At 51.4% G+C, this 26,133-nt stretch overlaps 10 protein-coding genes across 10 annotated transcripts; 5 read left to right on the forward strand and 5 right to left on the reverse strand.

The window, feature by feature from the left end:
* Nucleotides 1–713: 713 nt before the first annotated feature.
* N7468_001972 (uncharacterized protein) lies at nucleotides 714–1,455 on the forward strand (the record flags this gene model as incomplete). The annotated part of the gene is made up of 4 exons (XM_058471269.1): nucleotides 714–807; nucleotides 868–1,158; nucleotides 1,224–1,330; nucleotides 1,405–1,455. The coding sequence occupies 4 exons, from the start codon at nucleotides 714–716 to the stop codon at nucleotides 1,453–1,455; spliced, it is 543 nt and encodes a 180-aa protein (XP_058334410.1).
* Nucleotides 1,456–2,751: 1,296 nt separating this feature from the next.
* N7468_001973 (uncharacterized protein) lies at nucleotides 2,752–3,777 on the forward strand (the record flags this gene model as incomplete). Its single annotated transcript, XM_058471270.1, has 1 exon — nucleotides 2,752–3,777. The coding sequence occupies one exon, from the start codon at nucleotides 2,752–2,754 to the stop codon at nucleotides 3,775–3,777; it is 1,026 nt and encodes a 341-aa protein (XP_058334411.1).
* Nucleotides 3,778–4,144: 367 nt separating this feature from the next.
* On the reverse strand, nucleotides 4,145–5,249 carry N7468_001974 (putative G-patch domain protein; the record flags this gene model as incomplete). Its single annotated transcript, XM_058471271.1, has 2 exons — nucleotides 4,145–5,089; nucleotides 5,148–5,249. 2 exons carry the CDS (start codon nucleotides 5,247–5,249, stop codon nucleotides 4,145–4,147), a joined length of 1,047 nt encoding a protein of 348 aa, XP_058334412.1.
* Nucleotides 5,250–5,604: 355 nt separating this feature from the next.
* Nucleotides 5,605–7,340, forward strand: N7468_001975 (uncharacterized protein; the record flags this gene model as incomplete). The annotated part of the gene is made up of 3 exons (XM_058471272.1): nucleotides 5,605–5,817; nucleotides 5,878–6,237; nucleotides 6,300–7,340. 3 exons carry the CDS (start codon nucleotides 5,605–5,607, stop codon nucleotides 7,338–7,340), a joined length of 1,614 nt encoding a protein of 537 aa, XP_058334413.1.
* Nucleotides 7,341–7,620: 280 nt separating this feature from the next.
* On the reverse strand, nucleotides 7,621–10,402 carry N7468_001976 (snoRNA-binding rRNA-processing protein NOP14; the record flags this gene model as incomplete). The annotated part of the gene is made up of 2 exons (XM_058471273.1): nucleotides 7,621–10,053; nucleotides 10,115–10,402. The coding sequence occupies 2 exons, from the start codon at nucleotides 10,400–10,402 to the stop codon at nucleotides 7,621–7,623; spliced, it is 2,721 nt and encodes a 906-aa protein (XP_058334414.1).
* A 150-nt stretch (nucleotides 10,403–10,552) lies between these two features.
* Nucleotides 10,553–11,793, forward strand: N7468_001977 (uncharacterized protein; the record flags this gene model as incomplete). Its single annotated transcript, XM_058471274.1, has 5 exons — nucleotides 10,553–10,595; nucleotides 10,648–10,767; nucleotides 10,835–10,895; nucleotides 10,952–11,088; nucleotides 11,141–11,793. The coding sequence occupies 5 exons, from the start codon at nucleotides 10,553–10,555 to the stop codon at nucleotides 11,791–11,793; spliced, it is 1,014 nt and encodes a 337-aa protein (XP_058334415.1).
* Nucleotides 11,794–11,966: 173 nt separating this feature from the next.
* On the reverse strand, nucleotides 11,967–14,462 carry N7468_001978 (uncharacterized protein; the record flags this gene model as incomplete). Its single annotated transcript, XM_058471275.1, has 8 exons — nucleotides 11,967–12,945; nucleotides 12,997–13,118; nucleotides 13,175–13,448; nucleotides 13,506–13,645; nucleotides 13,699–13,933; nucleotides 13,995–14,068; nucleotides 14,127–14,339; nucleotides 14,403–14,462. The coding sequence occupies 8 exons, from the start codon at nucleotides 14,460–14,462 to the stop codon at nucleotides 11,967–11,969; spliced, it is 2,097 nt and encodes a 698-aa protein (XP_058334416.1).
* Nucleotides 14,463–14,631: 169 nt separating this feature from the next.
* N7468_001979 (pentatricopeptide repeat protein) lies at nucleotides 14,632–17,190 on the forward strand (the record flags this gene model as incomplete). The annotated part of the gene is made up of 1 exon (XM_058471276.1): nucleotides 14,632–17,190. The coding sequence occupies one exon, from the start codon at nucleotides 14,632–14,634 to the stop codon at nucleotides 17,188–17,190; it is 2,559 nt and encodes an 852-aa protein (XP_058334417.1).
* A 1,053-nt stretch (nucleotides 17,191–18,243) lies between these two features.
* On the reverse strand, nucleotides 18,244–19,201 carry N7468_001980 (Sec63 complex subunit SEC66; the record flags this gene model as incomplete). The annotated part of the gene is made up of 3 exons (XM_058471277.1): nucleotides 18,244–18,588; nucleotides 18,647–18,951; nucleotides 19,102–19,201. The coding sequence occupies 3 exons, from the start codon at nucleotides 19,199–19,201 to the stop codon at nucleotides 18,244–18,246; spliced, it is 750 nt and encodes a 249-aa protein (XP_058334418.1).
* Nucleotides 19,202–20,457: 1,256 nt separating this feature from the next.
* Nucleotides 20,458–24,972, reverse strand: N7468_001981 (chromatin segregase YTA7; the record flags this gene model as incomplete). Its single annotated transcript, XM_058471278.1, has 5 exons — nucleotides 20,458–21,352; nucleotides 21,405–22,538; nucleotides 22,580–22,955; nucleotides 23,009–24,694; nucleotides 24,750–24,972. 5 exons carry the CDS (start codon nucleotides 24,970–24,972, stop codon nucleotides 20,458–20,460), a joined length of 4,314 nt encoding a protein of 1,437 aa, XP_058334419.1.
* Between the last annotated feature and the right edge of the window lie 1,161 nt (nucleotides 24,973–26,133).

Genomic DNA, 26,133 nt, shown 5'->3' on the forward strand with positions numbered 1-26,133 from the left:
CAGATATGTCCAGAGACATTCATCTTCTTCAAAACCGACATAATTGCGGTCGGCAATAGAGCGCGCTTTGAGCAGCTTCTAGTCTTTCCCACATCTAGCCACTTCCAGCCGCCGACCGATGTTTTCTCATGATAATTCAACGGTACATATATTTCAATTGAAAGTGACTGTTTTTCTTAATATCTGCAGGGGGTCTGTAGGCGAGCCGCGACATAGTAGTCGAGATCTCAAACGCAATGATTGTGCGAGAATGTACCCTGTTGGCAGCAGAAGCTTGAGAAAGAAGGTCTACTCAAAACAGGATAAGCCATCATTCAGGGCGAAGAGGCAACTAGCATTACTGAAGGGTGAAACCATGCTTCTATTAGCCGTGAGAGGAAGGGGGATTTTCGTGGAATCTGGCCAGCATTACGCCATCAGTAGCTGTGTTATGATACTCGAGTCGACGGAGGCTTCCTTGTCTGTATGTATAGCGGTTCCGAATATATCGAGCTTTAGAGATTCCACTTTTCGAAAAGCCCAAGCCCAGCCCCGAGGCAGCAGAGCAAATCATCAACTGATGCACTCACTGACCTTCATACTTTTGGTCCATCAGTCCCCATCCAGCTTTTGTTCAATAGCTCTGCCTATCCGACACCTGTCACGTGCGGGCGATAACGATAACCGCGTCATCTCGCCGACGAAGGTCATGGTCTTCGCAGTCTAGTGTCACAATGCTCGCGGTTCCAGGTCTGAAAAGCAGCAGAGTGAGCTGGCTCGCTCTGGTTTTTACATTCTTGTCGCTCGTATCACTCGTGACCGCTTCCAGTGAGTGACCAACCCGGCAAATTACTTTGCAGCGGTCTGTGCTAACCAGCGTGTTGTTAGAACCGACATCTTTTTGCAAATGTACCTGCTTTTCCAACAGCACGATCATTCCTCTCGATCCTGACGGGGACTCTGGTGCTTTCAATGACGCGCTGAACCTTCACGGGCGAACCTTCGACGGCGCAGATATCAGCTATTCACCGGTGGAAGACGACCGAGCCGAACTCGAGGAGCGAGCCGACAAACACCGTAAACTAACATGTAACGATTGCAATCGCAAGTTCTGCTTGGGCTACGAGCTGCCGACATGCAAGGGCGCGAAAGAGGAGGACGTTTTCACCACATGTTTCCGTGCGTTGCCCCGTGGTCTACAAGGACTGTGAAGCAAATTACAGGTCAGCTAATGATGGGTATAGAACGTGACTCTCGGAAGGACCAGGCGGTGGTATTCATCTTTATTATTGCTACGGGTGGACTGCTCGTATGGGCGCTGTGTAAGCCCTGGATCGAGCGCTATGTGGAGGTAAGATTGACATCTCTGTCGAGAGACGAGGTCGTCACATTTAGAATGAATGCTAATGCGTGATACCCCTGTAGGCTGCACGGGAACGCCGGTCGTACATGCCCGTTGCGGAGCCTGATAGTTGAGATTAATATTTACACCCGTGGACGTTCTCCTGATCAACGTAATTCGCAAATGCGTCAATCTGTATCCAAGGCGCTGTAGACTGCTGTCCCTCCAATGTTCCTCCTAATTAAGTAGTTAGTTAGCCACTCGTGGTGTATTAGTTACAAAAGTACACTCGCCCGCACGCATTTGATTCGTCGTCTATAAACGTAGCATATACCCCCGTCTTCGTAAGGCAACAACCTGAGCCACTTAAGTATGATATATGAAGGTCCTTCTAAACGCTCTATACTAATACAGTATAGTTACTGGGTAGATCATGGCAGCGTTGCAACCTGCCAGCGAATGGCACAACCTCTACTATCTCAAAGGCCGGCGGCCTGAAACGGCATGAAACGGTCATGTGTTCATCATGTGGTACTTGGCAGGGAAAGAAGCCAGGGAACAGCTCCTGCAACGAGTTTGGAGAGTATTCGTATCCGAATCTTGGAAGATTGACCGTAGACTCCAAGCACAAGTACCAGCAGCTCAATCCGTGTATGATCCTCGCGGTGACAATATCATCGGCATTGATAAGATGTGGCTTTGTGGGTCCCGACGGCATTGGGTTTGGCAGTACATACTCCGCATGAAATCGATCTATCAATATGACGACACAACATTCCAGGGCAAGACCGAACAGATCGAACAGAGCAGAGCAGAGCAGAATGCAAATTTAGGAACTATCGAATGCGGCATAGTGGGAACCATCGGCTCGGCCTATTGGCAGTTAGTCGCGTTTAGTGCTGGATCCAGCGCCAATCGTCCCAGCTAAACTCAACTGCGATGAAACAAAGCAAGCCCGAAATCACCGTCCCCACTTCCGTATCAGTGCTCCATTCCTTTAGTAGACCAATTGCTCGCGCCGGTGCAGATCGTGATACAATGAGCTCCCGGCATTCCGGGGGGATGACGGAGGACGATTGGGTTGTAGACTCTCCTTATAGAGCGGTTCCTCGCAAAAACTGGGATCCGAGAAAGTGGGTTCAGGCACAACAAAACTTGATACCGGAACCCCCTCCACACCAAATTAAGATTACGGGGGCTTTCTCATTTCACCATCATTTTTCTTTTCCCTTTTCTCTCCTCAATTGTCGCGGGCTCTGTCGCAAACCCTTTTGTCTCCATCGGTGATCAATTTCCTATCCTTTGGGTTACCCTGCTCTACGCGGGAGTATCTCCCATAGATCGACTGTTTAAGTCCGGGCTTCCCGGCGTCCTAATCGCCTCGTGCACGAGAAATCCAAGTCACGGAATCGTCTCACTTACATTGAAACATGGCTATATTTGATTCTGAGAAGCGGCCTAAGGGCCTGCGCATGCCCACCCTCACAGCCATGAAGAATGGCGCGGCCGCCTCCAAGTCGCAGTTTTCCTTACATCGCACCAAATCGGAGCCCAAATCACCAGGGAACGACATCGGGGCAATGCCTCTCCCTGCGGCCGTGCCTCTCCCTCCACCGCAACGACATGCTCCTCCAAGCAAGGAACTGCCCCCACCACCCAAGGACCAAGTCCCTCCACCTCCGAAAAGATTATCCAAGGTCCCGCCCCGGCGTAAATTAAGTCAGAATGCGCAAGATGCGCAAAATGCGCAGAGATCGCCGCCGGCAGCACCCCCAGCGCTGCCAGCTCTCCCAGTTCAGCCAGTCCAACCCGTTCAACCACCTAGCCAGCCGTCTCCGCAGCCAGCCGTAGCTCCATCGCCAGTGGGATTGTCGCCGTCAGTCTCTCCACCGCAAGTATACTCAGCTGAGGCTCAAGTGTCGGAGCCAAAGCTTGTGAGAGCAGAGGCGCAACTTCCAGCCCCACCAGCTGCGCCGCAACCTGTACGCCCAGGAGTTCCGGCAGTGGTATCTCAGACAGCACTCTCGTCGCAAGAATACTTTCCCCTCACGCCCGCCCCTCCTGTGACGCTGTCCCCGGCCCCTCCCAGGGAAAGTGACAACGAAACACCCTTGGAAGACTTCATTCCCACTCCCGACGGCACCGGATCCCCATATCTACTAGAGCCGGCGTCTAGTAACGAGCAACCGCCATATTTCACCCCGCCTGAGATGGATCCCGTGGCGCCTGAATTGAACGTCACCCACTACAATTGCTTCCAGGAGCATCGCAATATGCCCACTGCTCAGAATGTGTGGTGCCCTCTACCGTGTATGACGTGCCAGAAATTCGACCGTGAGACTCGGCATCGATGTGTCTTCTGTTGCTTGCGCATCTGCGAGAGTTGTTATCAAGGGTTGCAGAAATGCCGACACCGGTCCTTGCAAGAGCTTTTGAGCAAGGTTGTCCGGGCCTGATCCCGTTGTCATAAGTCAACTCCCTTCTACATATCTTCATTTCTCCTGTGTCCTTTTTACAGTCGCTTTTTCGCTTTCCTTTTTCCTTTTTCTTTTTGTTTGTGTTCATGTCGTCGCTGCGTGGCGCAGTGCGCCTGGCTCGAACTCGTCGTTTCCTCCGCGGGGTGACAGTCTGTTATGTTCATGCCTTTGCTTTATGATACCAAGGGATCTATCTGTGTATACTATGGCCATCTAGAATTCAGACTGCAGTGGGACATTCCCATTGATCAGCAAACATACAAAAGTCTAGGGTCTTCCCATATCGAAGCTGAACTGAATAAGAAATTCTCTCCCACCTACTGTCGAATGGTTATCAATGGGACACTCAATCGTGGTCTTCCTCGGTTAACCCGGGACAGCTCTCTAGGTCCTCATCCGTGAGGTAACGATGCTTGCACCAGAAGCAATACCGATAAGTCTCACGCAGATAGACCACAATCTTGTGGAGGCGCTCTGCGGCGTCAAGCGCATTGAACGCCTCGAGTTCCGGATCTTCCTCTTCCACCTCTTGTTCCAAGGTTGTCATGTGAGGTCCAACCTTCATCCCCAGAGCCGTTTGATCTTCTGGTCCTAATTCGCTGTCTTCGTAGCCCGGTAGGTCTTGCTTCGGGAAGAATGATGAAGGGAGGGAACTTTGGAGGGCGCGTCGTGCCTGGGCGTGGAGTTCGCGGTCCCGGCGCTCGCGAATGAGTCCACGATAGAGAACGTTGATCTGTGCAGTCGGTTTCACTGGCGCCGACCTGCGAGGTGTGTCCTGGGCTTTTGGACCTTCGGATGCTTCAGTTTGACCTTCATCCTGGTCGTCCCCAGCGCCTTGTTCCGTATGTCCCGTAGCCTCTTCCTCGGCCTCTGTATCCAATCGCTCCACAACCTTTTGGGCAGCCCGAACTAGCGCTTCGTTGCGTCGGAGTTCCCTTTCCTCTCTCACACGGTCCCGGTAGTCGCCTTCTTCGCGCTTGATCTTCTTGGCTGCTTCTTCAGCCTGCTCACGGATCTTGCGCTTCTTCTCATTATCCAGACCGATGCCACCACGGTTCTCCTTCATGACCAAGTTCAATGGCTCCGAGCGTGCCTGCGATGAGCCATTGCTCTCCGCAGTTTCGTCGACGCGTTTGCCCAGCGCATCCCCCGGCTTGAAGCCTAGCTTCGCCATCATCTTGAACCCTTTGTTGGAGGGGTCCAGAGTGCTTTTTGCCAGAGCTTCATCGCGCCGTTGAGCCTCCTGGGCAGCACGTTCGGCTTTCGACGGGACTCTTCCGCGCGCCTCGGCCTAAATAGAAAGGACTCAGTAATGCGGACAACCGGGGACGGAATGCGGCCGAAGTTACCTCGCGCTGCAGTCGGAGTTTCTTCTGGGTGAACGATTCTTTCTGCTTGGGCTCCTCTACCACCATGGACATGTAGTCATCCTCGTCATCTGAGCGGGCCATGGCGCCTGGGGAAAAAGCCGAAGTTACCAAGAGGAGGAAAGCGTCTGAATTTCGTCTGGCTTTTTGCGGGGAAAAATGTGGGTCCGCGGGTGATGCACAAAGCGCTGGCCCAATCCAGCGCTTTGAGGATGTTTTTGTACCACACCGACGCAAGGGAGGCCTGATGTATTTGGCTTCTTTCGGCGCTTTTTTTAGTGCCGAGAGACAAAGGTTTTCCCCTCCCCCCCTTAATGGCTCTGTTATGGAGAGAGACAGGGAGGGACCTCGACTCCGGAGGGGGGGCCTTTATAGTCTCGAGGTCTCTCTCCCTTGGAGCCTCGCCTCTCCCTTGATTATATTCTTTTGACGGCTTCTCATGGCGGTTCTGATCTTTCTCTCTCTGTTGCTTCTCACGTATGCGCGTGCAATAGAGGTAGACCTAAGGTATGCTCGCTATCGTGGGTATTCAACGTCCAATGGCATCTCCCAATGGCTTGGAATGCGCTATGCCGCTGCGCCGACAGGTCGTTTACGATTTGAAGCACCTCATGACCCTCCTTCTGTTGAAGGAATCCAAGAGGCCTTGAGTGTATGTCCTGACAAAATCGATGTGATCATTCTTCTGCTAACATATAGGTGCATGATCTAGCATAAACCACTTTGTGTACCGGTAGCCAGCAAGCGAAACACAGGAGTTCCACATGGCACCGACGAAGATTGTCTTTTCTTAGACATATATGCCCCCACAGATGCCGTGACCCAGCGTAAGAAGCTGCCGGTATACTTTTTCATACAAGGAGGAGGTTTTGCTGCACTGACCAACCCGAACTACAATGGGACCGGACTGGTGCAAGCCTCGGGGTATAATATGGTTGTCGTCACCTTCAATTATCGAGTAGGGCCTTTGGGATTTCTTGCCTCACGAGAGATCCAACTGGGTGCTAGTCTCAACAATGGTCTGAAAGACCAACGAAAGGCACTTGAATGGGTCAAGAAACATATCAGCAAGGTAGACCGTGTACCCCCCAATCATCCCCTTGCAGAGCCCCATCAATCTGATATATTTCTTAGTTTGGTGGAGACCCCAATCACGTTGTCATCGGCGGGGATAGTGCCGGCGGCGCCTCTGTGACTCTCCAGCTCTCCGCATACGGTGGACGCGATGATGGACTGTTTGTAGCGGCAGCAGCAGAGTCCCAGAGCTTTGGCCCAGTATTCACAGTAGCGGAGAGTCAGTTTGCGTACGACCGTCTTGTGGCCCATACCGACTGCAGAAAATATACCAACACTCTTGACTGTCTCCGCTACATGAATATCAACAATCTGCAGAGCCAGAACGTCGTGTCGCCCGTACCGGGGGCCCCTCGGAACCCTTTATATCTCTACAACCCGACAATTGACGGAGATTTCCTCCAAGACCACACCTACACGCTTTTTGAGACGGGCAGATTCATCAAGGTGCCAGTGATATTTGGCGACGACACGAACGAGGGCACAATATTCGTACCCCGAAACACCACGAGCCCCGCCGATGCAGACGCATTCATCAAATCCCAGTTCCCAAGTGTCACCACCGCCCAGCTGTCTCGGATCAACAGCATGTATCTCACGCCAGATCAAGAGCGTGTGTTCCCGAAGTCAGGGCTGTATTGGCGAGCAGGGAGTAATGCCTACGGCGAAATCCGCTACATCTGCCCCGGCATCCACATGTCTTCTATCTACGCCGCTGCAGGAGTACCGAGTTGGAACTACCACTTTGCGGTTGTGGACACCATCGCGGCTGCAGATGGGACAGGGACCTCGCATACCATTGAAGTAAATGCGATCTGGGGGCCGCAGTATGTAAGCACGGCGCCGCCCTCGTCGTATTTCACCAGCAATGCGAATATTGTCCCGGTCATGCAGGGGTACTGGACGAGTTTTGTCCGGTCGTTGAATCCGAATACCCACCGGGATCCTTCTAGTCCGGAGTGGGTGACTTGGGGGCAGGGAGACGACGCCTTCAAACGCATCTTTCTTCGAACAAACCAGACAAGGATGGAGAGGGTGCCGGCGGATCAGAAGGCTCGGTGTAATTATCTCATCGGAATTGGGCGTGAGTTGAAGCAGTAGTAATACGCGTACATATCAAGAAACCATCGATATAAGGGGTTGATAACTTTCATTTAAGGATGCAGTGCCCAGTGGCCGGACATGGGTTACGACTTGAAAAGGTTGCTAGTTATACGAGTAGAGTGAGACGGGATCTGGTGAGAATGCATAAGACTTTTTATCCTTGAACCATGCGCCAGCCCTGAACACGGGGCGGATATTGATATGTACAAATCTAAAGACATGAACAGAAGAGCACAAGGCACTAGAGCTACCAAGACGGGACTCCACAGTCGCGTTCTCAGCGCTTCCCTTGTCGTGCTCTCTTCTCTCTCTCGTACTCGTTGGCAGCACGACCCTCTTCGCTCTGAATCTCCGCAACCAGACGGTTGTACTTCTTCTCGTATTCGGCATCGCGCTCCTTCTTCTCGCGCAACTTCTCGCGCGCCACGAAGCTCGCATCTTTGCGCAATTCGCGCATGGCACCCTTGCGCTCGCGCTTGTACTCTTTCTTGAGACGGTTGGCCTCGGCACGCTCGCGGTCTGGATCGTAGTGCTTGTCCGGGTTGAAGTTCTCCTCGAACTTGGGGATCGCTGACTTGATAGCCAGAGGACGGTGGTAGTGGAGTAAAAGCGGGCGCCGAGACTTTCGAGCTTGGGCTAATTGGGATGAGACCTTATCCAAGGTTGATTGGAGTGGATCTTGCAGAGCGGCATAGATTTTTGCCTTGCACGACTGTTGCACATATTTGAGCACGGCTTCGACAGGACTGAAAATCTCGGGAAAAGCGGATTTATCAGACCAAAGCTGACAAGCGTGATCAAGCAGAGAAACAAAGCTTAGTACTAGAGATGCCTTCAAATTCTCTGCAGCTTGAGAGTCCGAAGGAAGAAGTGAAACATCTCGGAACTGGAGCTTGCGTGGGGCAACTTTCTTCGACGGTGCGAGACGAACAGACTCCTGGGACTTCCGGAATGGGAAGAATCCAAGCTTTTGGGTTGGCTCGGAAGGAACAAGATTGCAGAGTGCATTCAGGGAGTAGTTGATAAACTCGGGCATATATCTCTTTGAGACAGTCTGGTACTGTAGACAAAGCGTACTTGCGTAGGCACCAGTTGCGAAGTCGGACAGTGTGTCAGAGGAACATTGTCCTAAGAATCGAGCCAGACAAAGGTGAGCGGGTGTGACAACGGCATGGAAATGATCTGATGCAGGGAAGATAGTAGAGACACCTGTCAGTATGGCAAGATCACCGGGGAGGAGATCCAGTGGACGATCATTGGAGATCTCTCGAAGGCGGGCACGGAAGGCCGTAGCGACGTTGATCGGATGGGTCTTAGCCATTGAGTGGATATGCCGAAGGATGTTTTCCATAATCGCAAAAGATGGTTGCTCGGAGTTGTTGGCCATGTATGAGACATGCTCCACAAGGATCTCAGCAAATTGGCCGAGTTTAGCCTTATTGTCGGCGTGAAGACGAGGATGATGCAACGCACGGATCCGCTGAACAACTGTGGGAATATCCTGCTCGGGCACTTCTTTGATGATAGCGAGGAATTCACCATGGGTTTTAGGACACGGGTAGGTGAAAGCCAACTTTCCACCAGCGGTAGGATTGACTTCCACGGCCGTCGATGCAGCAGTAGCGGCAGATGCTGTTGGCAATGACATTCCATTGATGAGTTCATCTTCCTGCTCATCTTCTTGTTCATCCTCCTCTGAGAGTTCTTCGTCTTCCATATCGCTTCCATCCAAAGAGAGGCTGACGTTTGACCTTCTCTCAACGAGATCGTCGTCAATGATGAAGTCATCTTCATCCTCTACACCCAGGTCGGTCCTTGGTTCGAAAGCAGGAAGACCGAAGGCAGCAGCATCATCGACATCGGACTCCTCGTCGTCTTGGAGGAAGGAGTCGTTATCATTATTATCTTCCTCTTCATCACTCAGTTGTTCACCGCGCATTCGCTTAAGGCGGTTCTCCTCTAGCTTCTTCAGCCTTTCGGCTTCTTCTTCAGCCTTTTCTTCGGCGGTCTTGGTACGATCTGTGGGCTTGGATCGTTTGTCGAAGGTCAGCTGCTTCAATCTCTGGTCATACTCTCTCTCGGTGTCAGCCTTGTCGGGTCCCTGAAGCATTGCAGCACGCTCCGGGTTCATGGTGTCCAGGTCTTGTTTTGGAGGTTCTGGCTTAGCCGGAGCTTTGATTCCACGTAGGGCCTCAAAAAGGTCAGGCAGTCCTTGATCTAGCTCTTCTCGTAAATCATCGTCATCCTCCTTGGCCTTTTGCCGCTCATGCTTGTAGAACTTTGATTTGGCAATGACTTCCTTCATGACCTCCGCTTTGGACTTCTTCCGTTCAGGCTTATTCTCCCCCTCTTCACCGTCTTCAAAATCGATAAAATCCTCCATATCATTGTCATTCTCGTCGAAGCGCTTACGCTTTCGCGTCATCCCGTCGTCAGATTCAGCGCCATCCATGTCCTCAGCCTCGAAATCATCAATATTGGCCTGGTCGAGCGAGAGTGATTGACCCATGTGTGTAAGCTGAAACTCGTCATCATCTTCCTCCAGATTGAACATCGACTCTTTGCGCATCTTCTTCTGGCTCTCACGCGCGAATCGCTCTGCAGCTCGCTCTTCGGGTGTCATAGTCGGATCATTCTCACCGAACCGGCGATCAACAAGACCTCCGACTTTGTTCCGGTTGTGCATCTCATTCAAAAGTGTCGCTCGGCGCTAAATCAAAAATACGCAAGTTAGTCTATCATCGTATACAATGTCTGGGAGGTCTCCAAACCCTTTCTTCACCAAGCGATTTGGTGACACCGGGCCGGGACTTTCCAGCGGCACTTGAGTTCCTATCGCGAGTGGTGACATCGAATTTGCTGCGACTGGGTGCGACTTTGATCTCAAACGGGTTGAAACGATCTCGAATTGCTTGCAAAGCGGCATTTCGCTGGTTTCGATTCTGCGCAGCAGCTCCAGACTTGGCATTTTCACGCTTTTGTTTTTTGGACTGCTGCGGGCGAATAACACCGCTATCTCTGAGGGAAGCCTTCAGCTGTTTAAGCTGAGAGGGCGGCATTTTAGCGTGTTGTAAATTATATGAGGACCGCGGTCTCGTAGTTTGCGGAGCAAGAAAAAAAATATAAGGCGGTGTCGCACACCCCGATATTCTGCCGTTCATAATCCGATTCTCCGCTTTACACATCTCCAACTAAGTATCTCGCCCACCATGGCTCCTCTATCAGGAGACGGAGTATTATGGCTTTGTCTGGGTAGGTTCTCAATTCGAAGGAAACAAACGGGTCTCAAATCTAATAGTTCCAGGAATTTCCCTCTTCTTCGCCGTACGCGGCATCGCAACAGACATCCGCCAAGTGGTTGATCTTACTGAGATCAAGCGCGATGAACGAGAAGACAAGATTATCAGCGAAGGAACAGAAGAAGGTTTGCTTTTCTGAGGATAAAGTATGACTTGGCGATTTCCTTGGGTATACTGACAAGATATCGTTAGCTCTCAAGCTAGACACGCTCCTTAAGCTTTCCGAAAGCACCAGCCATGATTTACGAGCCGCGTATGACTAGCCCCGCCAGCCTAATAAAACCATTTACTAATAATACGTGGATGCAGAGCTTTACGAATCATATCGGAAAGATCTACCAAGGGTGAAACTCGGGATATTCTTCTGGCGGATCTTTCCAGCAAGAATAAAACACGGCGTGGGAAAGCGATAAATGCTCTCCACTTCCTCGTGTCGAACCGAGCTCGTATGATTCCCCAGACTTCAGCTCATGCTACTGGCCTCTAATTGCCTTCTAGTCTCTCGAACATCCGTTTGCACTCGCCTCCGAGATCTTCCTACATACACAGCGCTGGTCAACTGCCTCTGCAACTTCCTAGATGAGCATGTCGAGATCACATCGAACACACTCTCACCAATCCTTCCGCGTACTCGGCCACTGGGCGAAAAAAAGGCGATCCAGATCCTAAACTCCCTTTTGCCGGAAAATATACCATGTGCCCTCGAGGCGGGCGTGGTCAGCCAGTGGCTCACCCGATATCCGTTTCCATGCGTCACCAACGCGGACCCCTCTCGACGTCGAGATCTATTCATGCTGATGAAGACATGGTGGGCTGATGATGCAGTCATGAGTTCTATCTTTAGCACTTTAACATCACATCCCGACGGGATCAGGCAACTCAGAAAGCATGGCTTGATGGGTAGTATGATCGAAGAAGAAAATGACCAGGACGACGACGATGGAGACAGTGATGTGTGGATGGTTGATGGGGAAGACACTGCCGGGACATCTGGGACCTTTGGGTCATTTCGATCGGCCCCTCGGCCCCAGGAGAGCAGTTTAGAGGAGCAAGCACTTCGCCGCCGCCGCCGGGAAGCTATGGTTCTAAGTGAAGGAGGTCGACCGCTTGGAAGAGATGATATCATCCAGAGGCCGATCCAAGAAGGGTGAGAGCAGCAAGGGCTCTTTGGTGAAAACTTCCCTGCTACCCTCTCGCCAGTCGATTCGAGTACAGTCTTATTCTATTGTTCAATGGCGACACTAAATGATACCCCATCCCATGATTGGGAAATATGATTGATTGAATGTTATGGTATTAAGCCCCTATTTGCTGTCTTCCTATGTTACAGGCCAATCCAGGTCGACTTCGCCAGATGATCTGTCTTCTTTCGACTATTCTTGATCATTCCAAATGTCTTCATATCGGATAAAGCACCGTAAAATAAGGCCATGATCTCGCGGTCGTCGCACTTGTCACTCTGGTCACTCTCGAATACCGCGTAAAATGCCTGCCACAGATCATGCACATTCACCAAAGCACCAGACTCGAGATAAAGCTGGTACAGGATGGAGGCGGGTGGCTGTCTGGAGGAGATTCTAGTCTCGGCATCCGGGGAAGATGAGATCAGGTAGTCAAAAGGAGTAGCCAGGGCGCGTTCAATCGCAAACCGCGGACGAGGGGTGAAAACCTCTTTCAATGGGTTGCGTAGATCGAAAAGGAACGCTTCGTTCATGAAGAGATCTGTAGGTCGGATCAAGGTTTCGCTGAAGTATTCGATGAAGGCGCCCGCTAGTCGATCGATAATTTTATTGTATTCGACGTCTTGCGCCCGCAGGTTGGCTTTCCCTTTAGTCAGTTTGACACGCTGGTGGACAACAGTCGTCGTCACGACAGAGTTGTTGATGTTATATTCGCTGTGGAAAGGCCGCGAGTCTGGATGCTCCTCCATCAAGCTCTTGAGATCATTCTGTATTTCGGCCAGCGGAGAATCATCCGAAAGTGTATTTTGAAGGACTTCAAGGACTTCCAATAGTTGCTCTGAGTCCATGGCCTTCACAGAAGCCAGCATGTCTTCAACAATTGGCGACTCGCCGAGGTCCCCAGAAAGCGCGCGCACAGAAAGATCCGACACGCTCATCTTCTTCGAGGTTTGAGTATGCCGAAGACACTTATGAATTAAGAGAACAGCCCGGAACAAATGGCGCATAGCATCTTGCCCAGCCTCCAAGTTCGCGATGGCGGTCTGCAGTAAGTATTCATCCTCATCAAGCATCTTCCGAACTTCCTCAGTAGACCCACTTTCTACCAGATCTTCGCAGAGCCTGAATTGCCATCAGTTCGAGTTCTTGATTCAGAAAGAGCACAGGTCTTACATTCGAAAAGAGGGCAGATTCCTGATGACCTCACTGAATGGATTTTGAGATAATATGGACGAGTGCGCAGATCCAAGAAGCGTAGACAAAGGATTGGCGAAGAAATGTGACATGTAAGAATACTATAAAAGCATTAGAGTTTTTCCTCCATCCAATGTCACGTCAGAATTTTGATTACCTTGACCATGCGGCTGAATGCCTCGGGTGTTTGAAAGCTGTCCCTGGCCTTTTCGAATAACGTGCTTGTAACATTGCGTCCAACCCACAGCTTACCAGCTGGGTCGGTTTGAAGCGCCTCAAAGATTCGATCCACACTGTTTCCTGCTTCTTGTACTTCGAAATGCTTTCCCTGGAGAAGAGAAACACACGAGCGTGGAAGACGACCCTCGAATAGCTCAACAGAGGTCGAAATTCCCAGCATTACTGTGAACGGGATTCTATCAAGCCAGGATCTGTTGGATGTTAGAGCCATACGGGCAGCTTAATCTGAGAAAATGGATTTCGCATACTTGAAGAGTGATAGGAGGTCTGTCAGAAGAGCGGGGTCAAAAGCCTCACTATCTCGCAAGGCAAGAACAAGCTTCTTGGTGCCTCTTCTCTGCACATAGTCATACAGGAGATCCAAATCATACCCAAGCATCCGCGGACCCTAGTTGGGAATCAGCCACCAGACACATCTACTAACTGTTGAAAGAAACATACCGATCGATCTGTGAGGAATCTTTGGAACCCATCATTACCTTCAGTGTTGGTAACAGCTGCCCGGATGATGTTTTTCAACGAGGTCTTCAGGTTGGGTGCGTCACCTGATTCCAAAACAATAACACCTCCTTCATTAGTGGACATCAGTTGATCATTGAGACGAGAGAGCAGTCTGCTGAGCGACGAGACGTTGGATCCCACAGTAATGAGTGCTGTTGGAATACAGCCGTTACACCTGTGATCCAGATCAGTATTTCAATGACGATGCCTCGTTTGCCACTTCCAAAGGGGCATACGTTTGTGGTGATGTTTCCCGTACAAAAGATAACACGTCTGAGAGAACACCGGAATCGACGTCCTCTAAGATCTCCTGGATTATCATGCATGTAAGCCTCCTATGTTGTCCAATATCGACCGATCGAGCCCACCTGAATCTTGTGTTCTTGCTCTGCCCATAGTTGCTTGTAGGTGTCGTATCGCTGCTGTACACAATCCGCGCTTTCGGCTCCGTTTAACAAGGGCATGAACGACGGAACCTTGGTATCGTGCTCAGGATTGGCTGTCGATGAGACCTTGCGACGCTTAGAGGGTCGTTCACCAGAGGCTTTCCCTGGCTTCGGAGGTTGGTAGATATACACGCCCTGGTCCACGTCAGTCCAGCAACCCTTTCTCAGCGGTCAAACGCGTGAATATGAAGCACAGACCTGGTTCTGGGACTTGTCCCTTGACAAGTCCAAGGCATCCTCGAAAGCTTCGGCATCCATTGGCGCAATTGGGCGTTACGCGTCTCGGACGCAGAAGACGTTGAGCAAGATGACTTCCGCGGGCCGCGCTAAACCCAAACGGGGGGCAATCTGCGGTCTTCCGAACTCGATTTCTTGGACTTTTAACACCGCACTCGAAGCAGTCGCTGATGATCGATTAACTCCCCATATGCTCCGCCAGGCGATTCGAGGGGCTCGGTGGCACTATGCGGCGGGCACATCGAGTTCCCCGCGTGCCTTTAGCGCTGTAGCGGCACGGCGCCTCGACTACGGCGGGCCAAACGACAAAGTCACCTTTTACGAACAAGACGCCCCAGGTAAAAAGCGACGGAGGATCGATCCAGAGGCCGAAGAGATACAGGAACGAGAAGAAGTTCAGAATGAGCTTTCGAGGATACACGAGGAGCTCAAGGAACTTGAAAAGGGCCCTTTTCATCCAGACAGTCCGTTCATCCAAAGTTTACCTGAAAAGGATCGCCAAATTGCCTTAGAGGCGCTTCGCAAATATGACGAAGAGCATGGAGATTCAGAAAATGGTCCAACTCTTGACGATGTGTTTGACGAAGAACTTGACGACATGTTGAAGAAGGAGTTTGAGGGAATGGCCTTGGAGGAAGAAGAGAATTGGCAGGGTCGACAGAAACTGGACACACGACAACAGGTGAAGGCAAGGGATCTCGATACTATTGCAAACCATCCTTTTGTTGCCAAGTTCAAAAAGATGCTTCGCCGGTTCAAAGACGAGGAAGCGGACGAACGTACCCGACAGGAGTTATGGAAATCCTATCGTCGGTGCAAGCAGGCTGTTCCAGGATTTCTTGAATCGATCACTCCCGATGAGGCTCAGGCTGTTTGGAATTCGCAAGCCTCATCCCAGTCCTCCAATACTACCCGATCGACCCATTTACAAACCCTCGTTCAAGACACGACGTCCGTCGGCCGAACGCTTGCAACGCTCCAAATTCTCACCTTCATTGAAGCTTTACATGACGGAGGCTCTACCACCGAAGCCCTGGTCACTTGGGAGGCTTATCAATCGGAGCTTTCTCAGAAAAAGGAGGACCTTGAAGAGTATTGGATGCAGGGTGTACGACTCTTCGCGGCTGAGAGCAATCCTCAGCGGGCCCAGGATATTGCGTTAGCCTTCCTCGCCAATGATCAGTCACGCCAGCCTCGTATTCTTATCCCAGTTATCATAGCATGGGCGAAAATCCCCGGCGAGGAAGCCGAAGTGAAAGCGTGGACCCTATATCTCCAATTGAAGACCTTCTTGGGCCCAGACATGACAATGGAAGATTACGACCAAATTAGTATCAGCCTTCTTTCTGCAGGAAGGCTCGATACTGCGATAGCCATCTTCAAAGACATGATGGTGACCAGGCAGGACCCTTCCAAGGACTCGACGGCTGTCTATAGAGAAGTTCTGGGCTTGGCTGGTAATCTCCAAGCATCGAGCATCAATGAACAAGCCGTGAATAAGGTATCACTCTCGGTGCTGACGATGCTACCCCGTCAATTCCAGAATCGCTTCTTCTTTGCCAGTTGGATGAAGAAACTCATTGGCATGGGCCATGTGGATTCCGCAGCTTTGGTAATTGAATTAATGTATGAGCGCGGGGTGCGACCGGATGCCAAGCATCTTAATGGCCTGATCGCAGGCTGGCTTCGAGAAGGAAATGCAGAGTCTCGAGACAAAGCTGAGGCACTGGCATGGTCTATGATCCAGCACCGAATCAAAACTGTTTGGCAGCGCTATGAACTGACCAAGCCGGCTCCCGAAGTTCAAGTTCAATCCCAGAAAACTGGCTCGCGTCGACTGCCTCCGTTTATGCAGCGTGAGATTCCGCCCGCAGGGATCGAGACATTCTCCATTCTCCTTTTACATTACACCCGCAGAGGCGAGGATGACATGATCAAGTACCTTGTAAAATGCCTCGGTGATGCACAAATCCAACCCAACTCATACTTTATGAACCATCTCCTCTACGCCGAATTGCGCAAGCAAGACATTAAAGCTCTCTGGACCAAGTTTCAAAAGATGTCTGTCTCTGTTCGCCCCGACCTGGAAACCTATGCATGCCTGTGGGATTGCGCGAAGCTTCAATACGACCGTGGCCGACCTGCCTTTGACTCAGGGTTTCCATCCGCCCGGCAGCTCTTCGCGAACATGGTGCAATGGTACTCTCAGCTCCCTCCCCACGCACAGAGGATCACGAGAGCCGAGTTCTCCAAAGAACTGTTTGACCAAATCGTCCGCTGTTTCTGCCTCTCAAAAGACGTACCAGGCACCCTCGTTGCGCTCTACTCCATGCGAGCAGCCTTCGGCTTTGCCCCGGATGATGTGACAGCTCGCTTAATTATTCTTCAAGTCGCACGCCTGGCAGGTGTGCCCGCCGGCACTCCTAAACATCGCCTTCGTCGACTATCCTCCACTCCTCGGAGTAAAGAAAATATTGCACAAGTCAGTCGCCTGCTCGAGATCCTGGGGGAGCGCAAATCCATGGGTCTCCGGGCACAGGGACTCGGCATTGAGCAGTTAGACCCTCATGAGAGAGAGCAATATCAGCTCGAGATCATAGCGGATTTGCTTCGTATCGTCCTGAGCCGGACAGAAAACCTGGACCCGGTGCAAGTTGAGCGCAAAATCACACTCGCTGCAACTGAAATGGGCGTAGATGGTATTGATCTGGGTCAACCTATCGGGGTCGATGACAGCCAACTTTTGTAAGCTGGTGAAGATTGTATTTGTAAATTTGCATTGCATGCTTGGCGTTCCTGGGTTATTGCTTCAATACAACGATCTGTAATCTCTTCTTCACATCTCCCTGGCGTAAACCAGCCGATCTGATACACTTTCCTTCAAATAATCAACTCCACCAGAAATCACGCTGATAGACCAGCTACTTTAGATTGGCCTTAAGGTAGCGGTGAGCTTTATATGATGCTTACGCAGACTATGGAACTTGTGGCAAGTCCCTTGAAAGGCTTCAAGAGGAGCTTCAAGGCCTTACAAAAAATTTTGGATTGGACGCTCTGAGTCAACGTGTTCAAAGTTCGAATCAAGTCGTTGATGCCGAGCCGTCAAAGATGAACCTCCTGGGTAATTCAATTGACCGATACAGCAAAGTCTACCTTGAATTGGAACAGTCGATGGAAACTCTCAATCCTCACCGAAAAGCATCGAGGATCATGCCGGGGCGGATCCGCTTGCTACATCTACTGCGATGACCGCCGAGAGAGCTTACTACCATTGCGGTAGTTTTTATATCAAACGAGGCCTTCGGTCAAGCGAATACATGACAACTATTCGAGGCACTAAGCATATACCCCGACTAGGGAAAGAACGACTTCAAAATGAGGCCGCGGCGTTGCGGTTCATTCGAAGGATGAGTGACATCCCTGTTCCAACTCTATACGGTGCTTTCGAGATCGACGACTCGTTTATCTTGATCACAGAACATATTGAAGGCGTGTTCATGTCTAATTTATCGGAATATCAAAAGAGGGTCGTCCGTACTGAAGTCAAAGAACATCTAGCCAGCCTCTATGAAATCAGATCGACCCTAATGCCATGCTCAACGCTTATAGTTTACCATCTTGAATTTGAACTTGCAGAAACTATCTACGTGGAACGTTTGGCAGATGGAGGAGGGGAACTAAACGCAGAGAACCCCAAGGCTCCGAACAAACTTGATGCATGCAGCCAAGGTCTAAAAACTGAAACTCCTGTTGTTCGAGAACTATCCCAATGCAAGGAAGGAAACATAATTTTACAAGCTCTCTATTTCTTCCCCTTGCCCTTCTTCTTCTGCGCTTTTGGGGAGCCCACATTACTATTACCCGAGTTCTCTGCCTCGACCAAAACCGCTTCATCATCACTAACAGAGGCAGGGGCCGCAGGGGCAGACTGTGCGGGCGTGGACTCGGCCGCCTTGGTCTCTGAACCCTCGTCCAGCTCCTTCATAAAGCTTTCCTTAATGCTCGTCTTCTTCTTGTCCCACCAGGCGCGCTCCTCGGCAAGTTTCCCCTGCTGCTCATTCATTCGTTGGCGGTAAATGTGGTTATTTGTCATTTCGTTGGCAGATTGGAAGATAGTCTGGCCCCACCCTGGAACATAGGCATTCGCCTGGATATCGTATTAGCAAATTTATCCCATACAGAGTTCAGATAATTGTGTGATTTACCTCAGATACAACGTCCTTGACTTCCTCTTCCATCTCCTTCTCCGCGCGCAGAAACCGCTGCCATAGATCATCGCCAACACTGCCACGCTGCAGCAGGGTGGAAAGGGCTTGCTTTTGGCTGCGGAGAGTAAGCACACGACGAATATCCTCCGCGGCACGACGAAGGAGGGCAGCCTTGAAGATGGACTCGGGAATGGCGGGCGACTTCTTTTCGTTTTGAGATGAGGGGTCAATGTGAAGGAGGGAAAAGTAGATGTCTCGCTGGAGGTGTGCAGGAAACCATGGTTCCAAGCTGAAAGCCTTCTCTGTAGAAATAAAAAAAAAGAGTGTGAGTCTTCAAGCTTCAAATGGACGCGTGTAGCGAGCCGGTGCGTGTCATCATTGTGCGGAACATTAGGGGCGCTTTCGGCGAGATGATGTCTTGGGCACTGGTGTGAAAAGGGATAGTAACATACGAGCCTTGCGCTTGCGGTATAGAGACGAGAAAGTAGCCAAAGAGCCGATCAGAATGCCCAGGTAAGCGAGAGGGACGGCGAGACTAAGCCAGTCCACCATTGTTGCGGTTGCGGTTGCGGAGGTGGAGGCGGTGATAAGAGCACGACTATAGCTGACGATTGGTGGTGAAAAGGGCGAATCAGTTTTGTACTATATCACCAGGTACAAATGAACGCTCTCGTGGAAGCATTGAAGTCGAGTTGCAAGAAAGGCCGGACATCGAAATGCGAAAGGCCAGAGTGTTTGGAGTGGGTCAGGGCCATGTCACATGTTCCGTATCTTATCGAGGCCACCTCAGAACTATGGACTGCCCCACGGGCTACATCTTCTCAGCATTGAAACTCCTGGAAGGCCGATCCTTAAGATAGATTACTCTGAATTGAGCTGTTGGCACAGTACTTGCTACATGCTGTTTGAACCTCACGCGCTGCTTACCGACCGTTGACACTCATTTTGGCGGTTTCGCTCCTCTTCTACCATGCAGTCTGTTGTGCAAGATCTCAAGTGCAAGATCTCAAGTCTAATTTCGACTCCGTGCTACATGCGTAATAGTTATATTGGCTATTGCATCTTATTGGTTTATCTTTAAGTTGCTTCTTCACACTCTGCCGCGGTTAGTCTCTACCACGGGGAGATTCAAGTCAAGTGTGCTACTATATATATGCGGCCATATAGGAGTATCAAGAACCCTTCGGGAATTTTGGCCCTAACTTTTTCTGCTTTTAAAATTCTCCACTGCCTTCCAGGTGCTTCTACTGCATAGAGAGATAAAGGGCTCGGCTTCGACGTCCTGATTGAGAGATGGGAACCCTTCATTTTGACAGTACTTGGAAAGCTAGTTAGGCACTTGGCAAAGGTATCCAAGGGCTGCGGAGACTTGGCACGTAATGCAATAGAAGCCCGCGGTCGATCCGAAGTATGCTGGGGAGGATGAACGGCGACTCTCCATGCCAGAATATTGGAGTTGAATCTTCCTAGCATATCAAGTATCTTACACAGAATTAAGATCAGTTCCACCTCAACTCATTGCCGAAATCGAGATATCCATCCCTTAGAATTGGAGATGAAATGATAGTAGAATGATAAACCAAGAAAAGAAAGAGATCTGAATTGAACATGCCCGTAGGCCCCTAATCTAAGATACAAAAGAACAAAACAAGAGAACGCCTAAAACCAAAAAGCCTAAAAGCCAAGAAAAAAAAAACCAACAAAACCAAAACAAAAAACAAAAAAAACAAAACATTATATACACACAAACGAGGGTATCGGCCATCACCTGCCCCATACTCCCATCTTGCTCTCCGGAGTCAATCTCGTTAACCCGAATGGCTGCTGGGGCCAAGCTCCTGCACGGCTTGAATGTCCTTCAACACATGGTCGAAGGACAGGCTGATGGCCTTGGCAACAAGCGTGCGGTCCCATTCGCCGCGCTTCTGCCAGACAAGGTCCATCAGGGAGGAGTTTATCTGCTCCAGCTGTTCGATGGAGCAGCCACTCGTTTGCTGAGCCAGAGCGTTATGCAACTGCTCAATGAACGGCTGGTCGACGACCAGCTTGGAGGCAGCCATCGCCTCGCCGAATAAAGGCGGCTGAGGCCTGGTTTGAGATTGACTCCCATGCGTGATGGGAGAAGCTTGACTACTCAATTGAGTGTCAGGCAGGTGCTCCTCATGCGAGACCCGATCCGGATATTCCCCCAGATCGGGATACTCGCCCGAAGAGTGCAGAGACGACCTCTTGTAGGAGGTCGTCTGCGTGGTCGACGCCTCGTTTGTGTAGTCCCCCGGCTGGGACCCCACGGCCATCGGCGTCATTGGGCCGTTCTGCGACATTTCGCCGTACATCCCGTACTCCCGGCGCACCTGCTGAGAGGGCCCGGTGTGTGAGTATGCAGGCTTAGGCTGCGCGGCTTGCCCGAAGGAGCTGGACTCGGTGTCTTGGGCCCCACCAAGTTCACCAGAGTGGCTCATTTCGAGCTCACCGTCGCCGCTACCGGCAACGCCCGATCGCTGCTGCTCCTCCGCCAGCCGGGATGCCTCCTTGGCCTCATTCTTGCGAGCCAGTTCCCGTTGAAATATGGCCTCGCACTGGGCCACGAGAGCTGGGTTCTCGGCCTCAATGCTAGCCATGTCCACTTCAACGTTTGCTTGAAGTTCCCTGGCCCGCAAGATTCGGTCATGGTCACCCATGCTGATCGCGTCCTTCGTGATCCTTTTGACGTCGGCAAGGGAAATCCGAAGGACGGAGGTAGTAGCCATTCGACAGGCGCTTCTCCATTGTAGAAGTGTCCACATTATAGAAGAATTTGCCGGATGCCACATGAACCAAGCCCGAGACGCCGTGCTTGTCTACCGCCATCTCGTACGGCCGGTCACCCCCTCGCTCTTCAGGAGGGAGATCACTCGTCACGCGATGAGGATCTGCCTCCTCGAGCAAGTAAGGGACCATGCTCTCAGACACGGGCCCATGGCGGAACTTCGTCGACTTCTTGACCATGTCCATTACCGGCTGGATCCTGATCTTGAGAAGGTTCAGAATTTGTCGGTCGTTCCGCTTCTGGGCTTTGATTTGCTCCTTGGTCATTGGCGCGGGGCGTTTTGCTGGAGGGGGAGGGGCAACCTCCAACTCCTCAAGCTTGCGCTTCTTCCGATTTTCAGGGTCGGGAAACTGCGCTGGAGAGGTTTTGATGTATTCAATCAGTTGATTGAAATACTCTTTGCGGGCAGCATGACCAGGAGCGCTAACGTCAAATACGTTCTTCTGAGAGTAGCCGAACATCTTCTTGAGAAGACCAGCGTCAACCTCATCCTCAGAAGACTCGAGAACACCGAGGAGGAGGATTGGGTCGGTCGGCGGGAGTGACTGGAGTAGACCCAAGAAAGTAGTTATCACAGCAGGCCCAACGGTATTTGCCCAGGACTGGATGTTGGGAATATAGATAACACTTGGTTTGTGACGCTGGACTTCCGCGAAGAGTTGGATGACAGTGGCCTCAGGTGACCGAGCCGAGTCACTAAGCAGAGTCGGGAGGTCAAAGGCCTGAACATGCAAACCATCGAATTTATGGAGCATAGCAGCAGCGATGTATTGCTGACCCATCCCGGGGGCGCCTTTGATAAGCATTCGAGGCCGGAAGACACGCGAGCGATCGAATTCTTGCATCATTTGCTCACGTTGGAAGCCGAACCCATCGTCGGGCTCTTCGAATTGAGCTTCTTCCAAAGCAGTAAGTACTTTGCGCTGAGGAATAGCCTCTGCGAGAGTCTTCTCAACCTCGGCTAATGGGTGACGGAGGAGTGGTTCCACGCTTTTCGGCAACGCAGATGCACCGGACGTGGTTGATCGTTGTGATGATGGAACCATCTTCTTGATGGCGATCATAAAGTCCTTGGAGTGACTTCAATAGATTTGGGGTTTATGAGCAGCTTTTTCTCGGACCTGTAAATTTGCGGATATCGGCGTTGCACGGCATTGAGGGCCGCCTCTGTGCACAGGGCTCGCAGGTCTGCACCTCCGTAGCCCTTGGTGATGGTTGCTATATGCTCCTTAATCTCCACAGGCAATGGTGGGTCCCATCCTTTAGTGTGGATGTCGATGATTTGTCGTCGTCCCTCCACTGAGGGGAGAGGAAAATAGAACTCGCGGTCAAATCGACCAGGGCGACGGAGGGCAGGATCAACAGAATCAGGCCGGTTGGTTGCACCGATGACAATAACTTGCCCACGACCGTCCATACCATCCATCAACGCGAGAAGAGTGGCGACAATGGTGGAATGGATTTGTTCCTGCTTGCTTGAACGTACGGGGGCCAGACCTAAAGACATCAGTTAGTGAGGTTGGCGAAGGTTGTGAAGTGAATTGACTTACCATCAATTTCATCAAAGAAGATGATGCTGGGTTGGTTTTTCCGAGCCTCCTCGAATAGGAGACGTAATTGTCGTTCAGCTTCGCCGACCCATTTGCTCAGGGTGTCGGCACCCTTCCTCATGTAAAAGGTGACTTTGCGGCCTTCGGAGCTGGCACTGTTGGCCAAGGCTCGTGCCATAAGCGTTTTTCCGGTTCCAGGAGGGCCATGAAACAGCACACCGCGAGGAGGTACGATGTGGAAACGTTGGAAGATCTCGGGATACAGCAGAGGAAGGAACAGCATCTCCTTCAACTGATCAACATGAGACTGCAGGCCACCCACGCTGTCGAAATTGATGTTCATATCTACTCCAAGTGGATCCAGATCTCCCATAGCGGCCTTTTCGACCTTGCCTAATTTGGCAGGCGCACCTGATGTGGACTTTTCCTGGAGAGTATTGATCGGTTCGGCCGGCTCAGCAGCATCATCTTCATCACTGGTCTCGGTTTCTTCACCATCGCCGGCACGATGGACACCGGGAACGGCTTTCTCAATTGCAGAGGGGAAGAGATTACCGCCAAAAGGACCAGCTGTTGGCATAAGGGTGATCTTGTTCTTTCCGCCGGCACGGGAAGGAGATTTGAATGCGTGGGGGAGTTGGTCATCAGCTTCAGCATCGTAATAGCTGGCTTGGAGCATGGCGAATTGGTTGTAATTTACAGGCTGGACATTGCGAGTGGGCCTCTCATGGTGGGGGATCTGTTGAGCAGCGGTGCGCCGTCTCTTGGCTGGCCGTTCGTCAGGATTTGTTAGGTCTGCGAGTTCATCCGCGAGTTCGTCTGCAACATCCTCATCGAAAGCTGCAGCCGCACTTTGAGGAGAGTCAGTCAAGAGATTATTTGCGCGACGTCTTGGATATCCAATGTACTCATCAGCGTCATCACGTGGGTGACTATTCTTGCGTGATGCACTCTTGGATTTGGCTCGAACTGGCACATCATCATCATCGTCCTCATCCTCGTCTTCGTCTTCGTCTTCGGGCTCGAAGTCGCTCGATTCCTTGCTCTTCCGGCGTGGTGGCTGTGAGGTTCTTTTGCGACTCGTGGTCTTCCGTGCGGAAGGCGACTCAACATCTTCAGCAGGTGCTGCCTTTGAGGACCTCGTACGAGTCGCAGCAATGGGACTTTCATCTTCGTCGTCGTCGTCTTCAAGTTGTTCAGAATCCGCATCGTCATTTTCAGACTCGGGGATGACATTCAAACTAGCACCATCTTCGACACTCCGATTGGCGACAGGGCGTTTTGAACCATGACGGCCGGCCAGACCACGCTGCTGGCGCTCTGCTTCGGGGCTGACAGTTTGTCGTTGGGTTTGGGGTTGCGCGTGCCGACCGGACTGGGTCAATTCGATAATTTCCTGAGTGGGGTCTCGAGTGCCACGCGTCATGCGACGGGTGACTGCTTGGAGGGCATCTGACGACACCCTCAAAGTGACGACCTTGCTGTTTGAAGCGGGGGTTCGAAACTGGGACCGGGTTTGACCCTCAGGCTCTTGTTCTTCTTCGGCCTCGGCTTCCACCTCGTCTTCTTCCTCGTCTTGATCTTCTTCTTCTTCTTCATCGTCGGGGGACTCTCGGTAGTTGTGCTTCTTCTGGGTGGTGGCATGGCGCCGAGCGACACCGCGAGCGTTCAGAGGGACGTTGGGGTCTTCGGGGGGAGTCTTCTTCCTCCGCGATGGAGCTCTCGTAAAGGGCATCAGAACTTTCATCATCGTCGTCAGAAACAATGCCATCGGAGTTGCGGCGGCGGCGTTTTGTAGCTGGCTTAGATGCCTTCTTGCGCTTGGGGGTGGATGCGGCTCGGCTGGTCTTGCGGGAGCGACGACGGGGGGCAGGATGATCGCTGTAGTCCTCATCCTCGGGATCAGATTGGTTGATGAGCTCCTCCAGATCGTCAATGCGACGCTTCAAGGTCTTGGGACTCATGGTGGAAACGCGATTGGGTTCAAGTAAGGACTTGGAACACGCGTCGGAAAGCCTTAGATAGAGATGGTTGAGAGAGTGGTTGTAAACAAGGTGTCAAGGTGTGGGTGATCAACAGGTGCAGGTGCAGAGGGTAAACAACGAAAGTAGTGGGGAAGGAAAAGGAAAGGCTTGAGAGGTGGAAGGGGCAGACTTTTATCCTCCCCTGGCTCTCCTGTCGACAGTGAATGCCCCCGACCTTGAATCTGCAAACCTCGCGCAGTGAATGTCCCCGTGAGTGTATGGGGGCATTCACTGCGGCTTTCACGCACTAGCCACCCATCGTGGCTGGTGGCTTACTCATCCCGCACGTGCCACCCTCACCAAATTCCCCAGTGAATTCAGCGTCGGCGCCCTGCGCAGACGACCCCCCAAGTCAATATCATCCGGGAAGGGGTGGATACTCATTTCTGATGCTGGGAATCATCTCCAATCGACGTCCCGAGTTATTTGCTGCCACAAAATACACATTTCCGGCCGTTTTACTAGTAGGTCCGCCGGGATAGACCTCATGGTTAAAGGGGACTCCAGAAAGCAATAAGAGACGTGAAGAAACGTAACCCGGGAGCTTTTATGTTTTTAGGTGGTGGCTCCCTTCCATTACTGCCCGCCAGAATAGAACCGGTCCTGATATCATGTGATTCGCTGACTCAGGTCCCGTCCTGGACCCTGCGGGCGCAAACGTGTCTACGAGACAGAACATTAAACAGCGTCTGTCCAGGAGTGTATTCCTATGGGCAAGGGCTGGATGCGGTTTATTTTGGTGATGTGGAGGTGCGCTTAGAATATCGAGTGATGGCCTCGTTTCATCGTGCTGTATAGACGCTTCTTTGTCGTGTTGAATGCGCTGTGTAGTAGTTAAGAGGACGCTGGATCCTTTTTCTCTTGATCGTCGAGAGCCCAGAGAAGACCAGGGACAAAGAATTGTACCCGATTGGCCTTTCTTATACATCACATTAATGACCTGACTATTGTATCTCAGTCTACGGCAATGGGTCAAGTTAATGCTCGCCTTGTCAAAGTAAACAATTGCCAAGGCTCACTTTCCCCAATGGGTACAATACGCTAAACCGTATCCGCGCTCCCCAGACCGCGACACTCCAAAACCCAATCCATTCAAGTCCA

The sequence above is a fragment of the Penicillium chermesinum genome (genome assembly GCF_028974085.1).
Source record: "Penicillium chermesinum strain IBT 19713 chromosome Unknown utg000002l:1.0-5270490.0:1.0-5274688.0, whole genome shotgun sequence".
Lineage (NCBI taxonomy): Eukaryota > Fungi > Ascomycota > Eurotiomycetes > Eurotiales > Aspergillaceae > Penicillium > Penicillium chermesinum.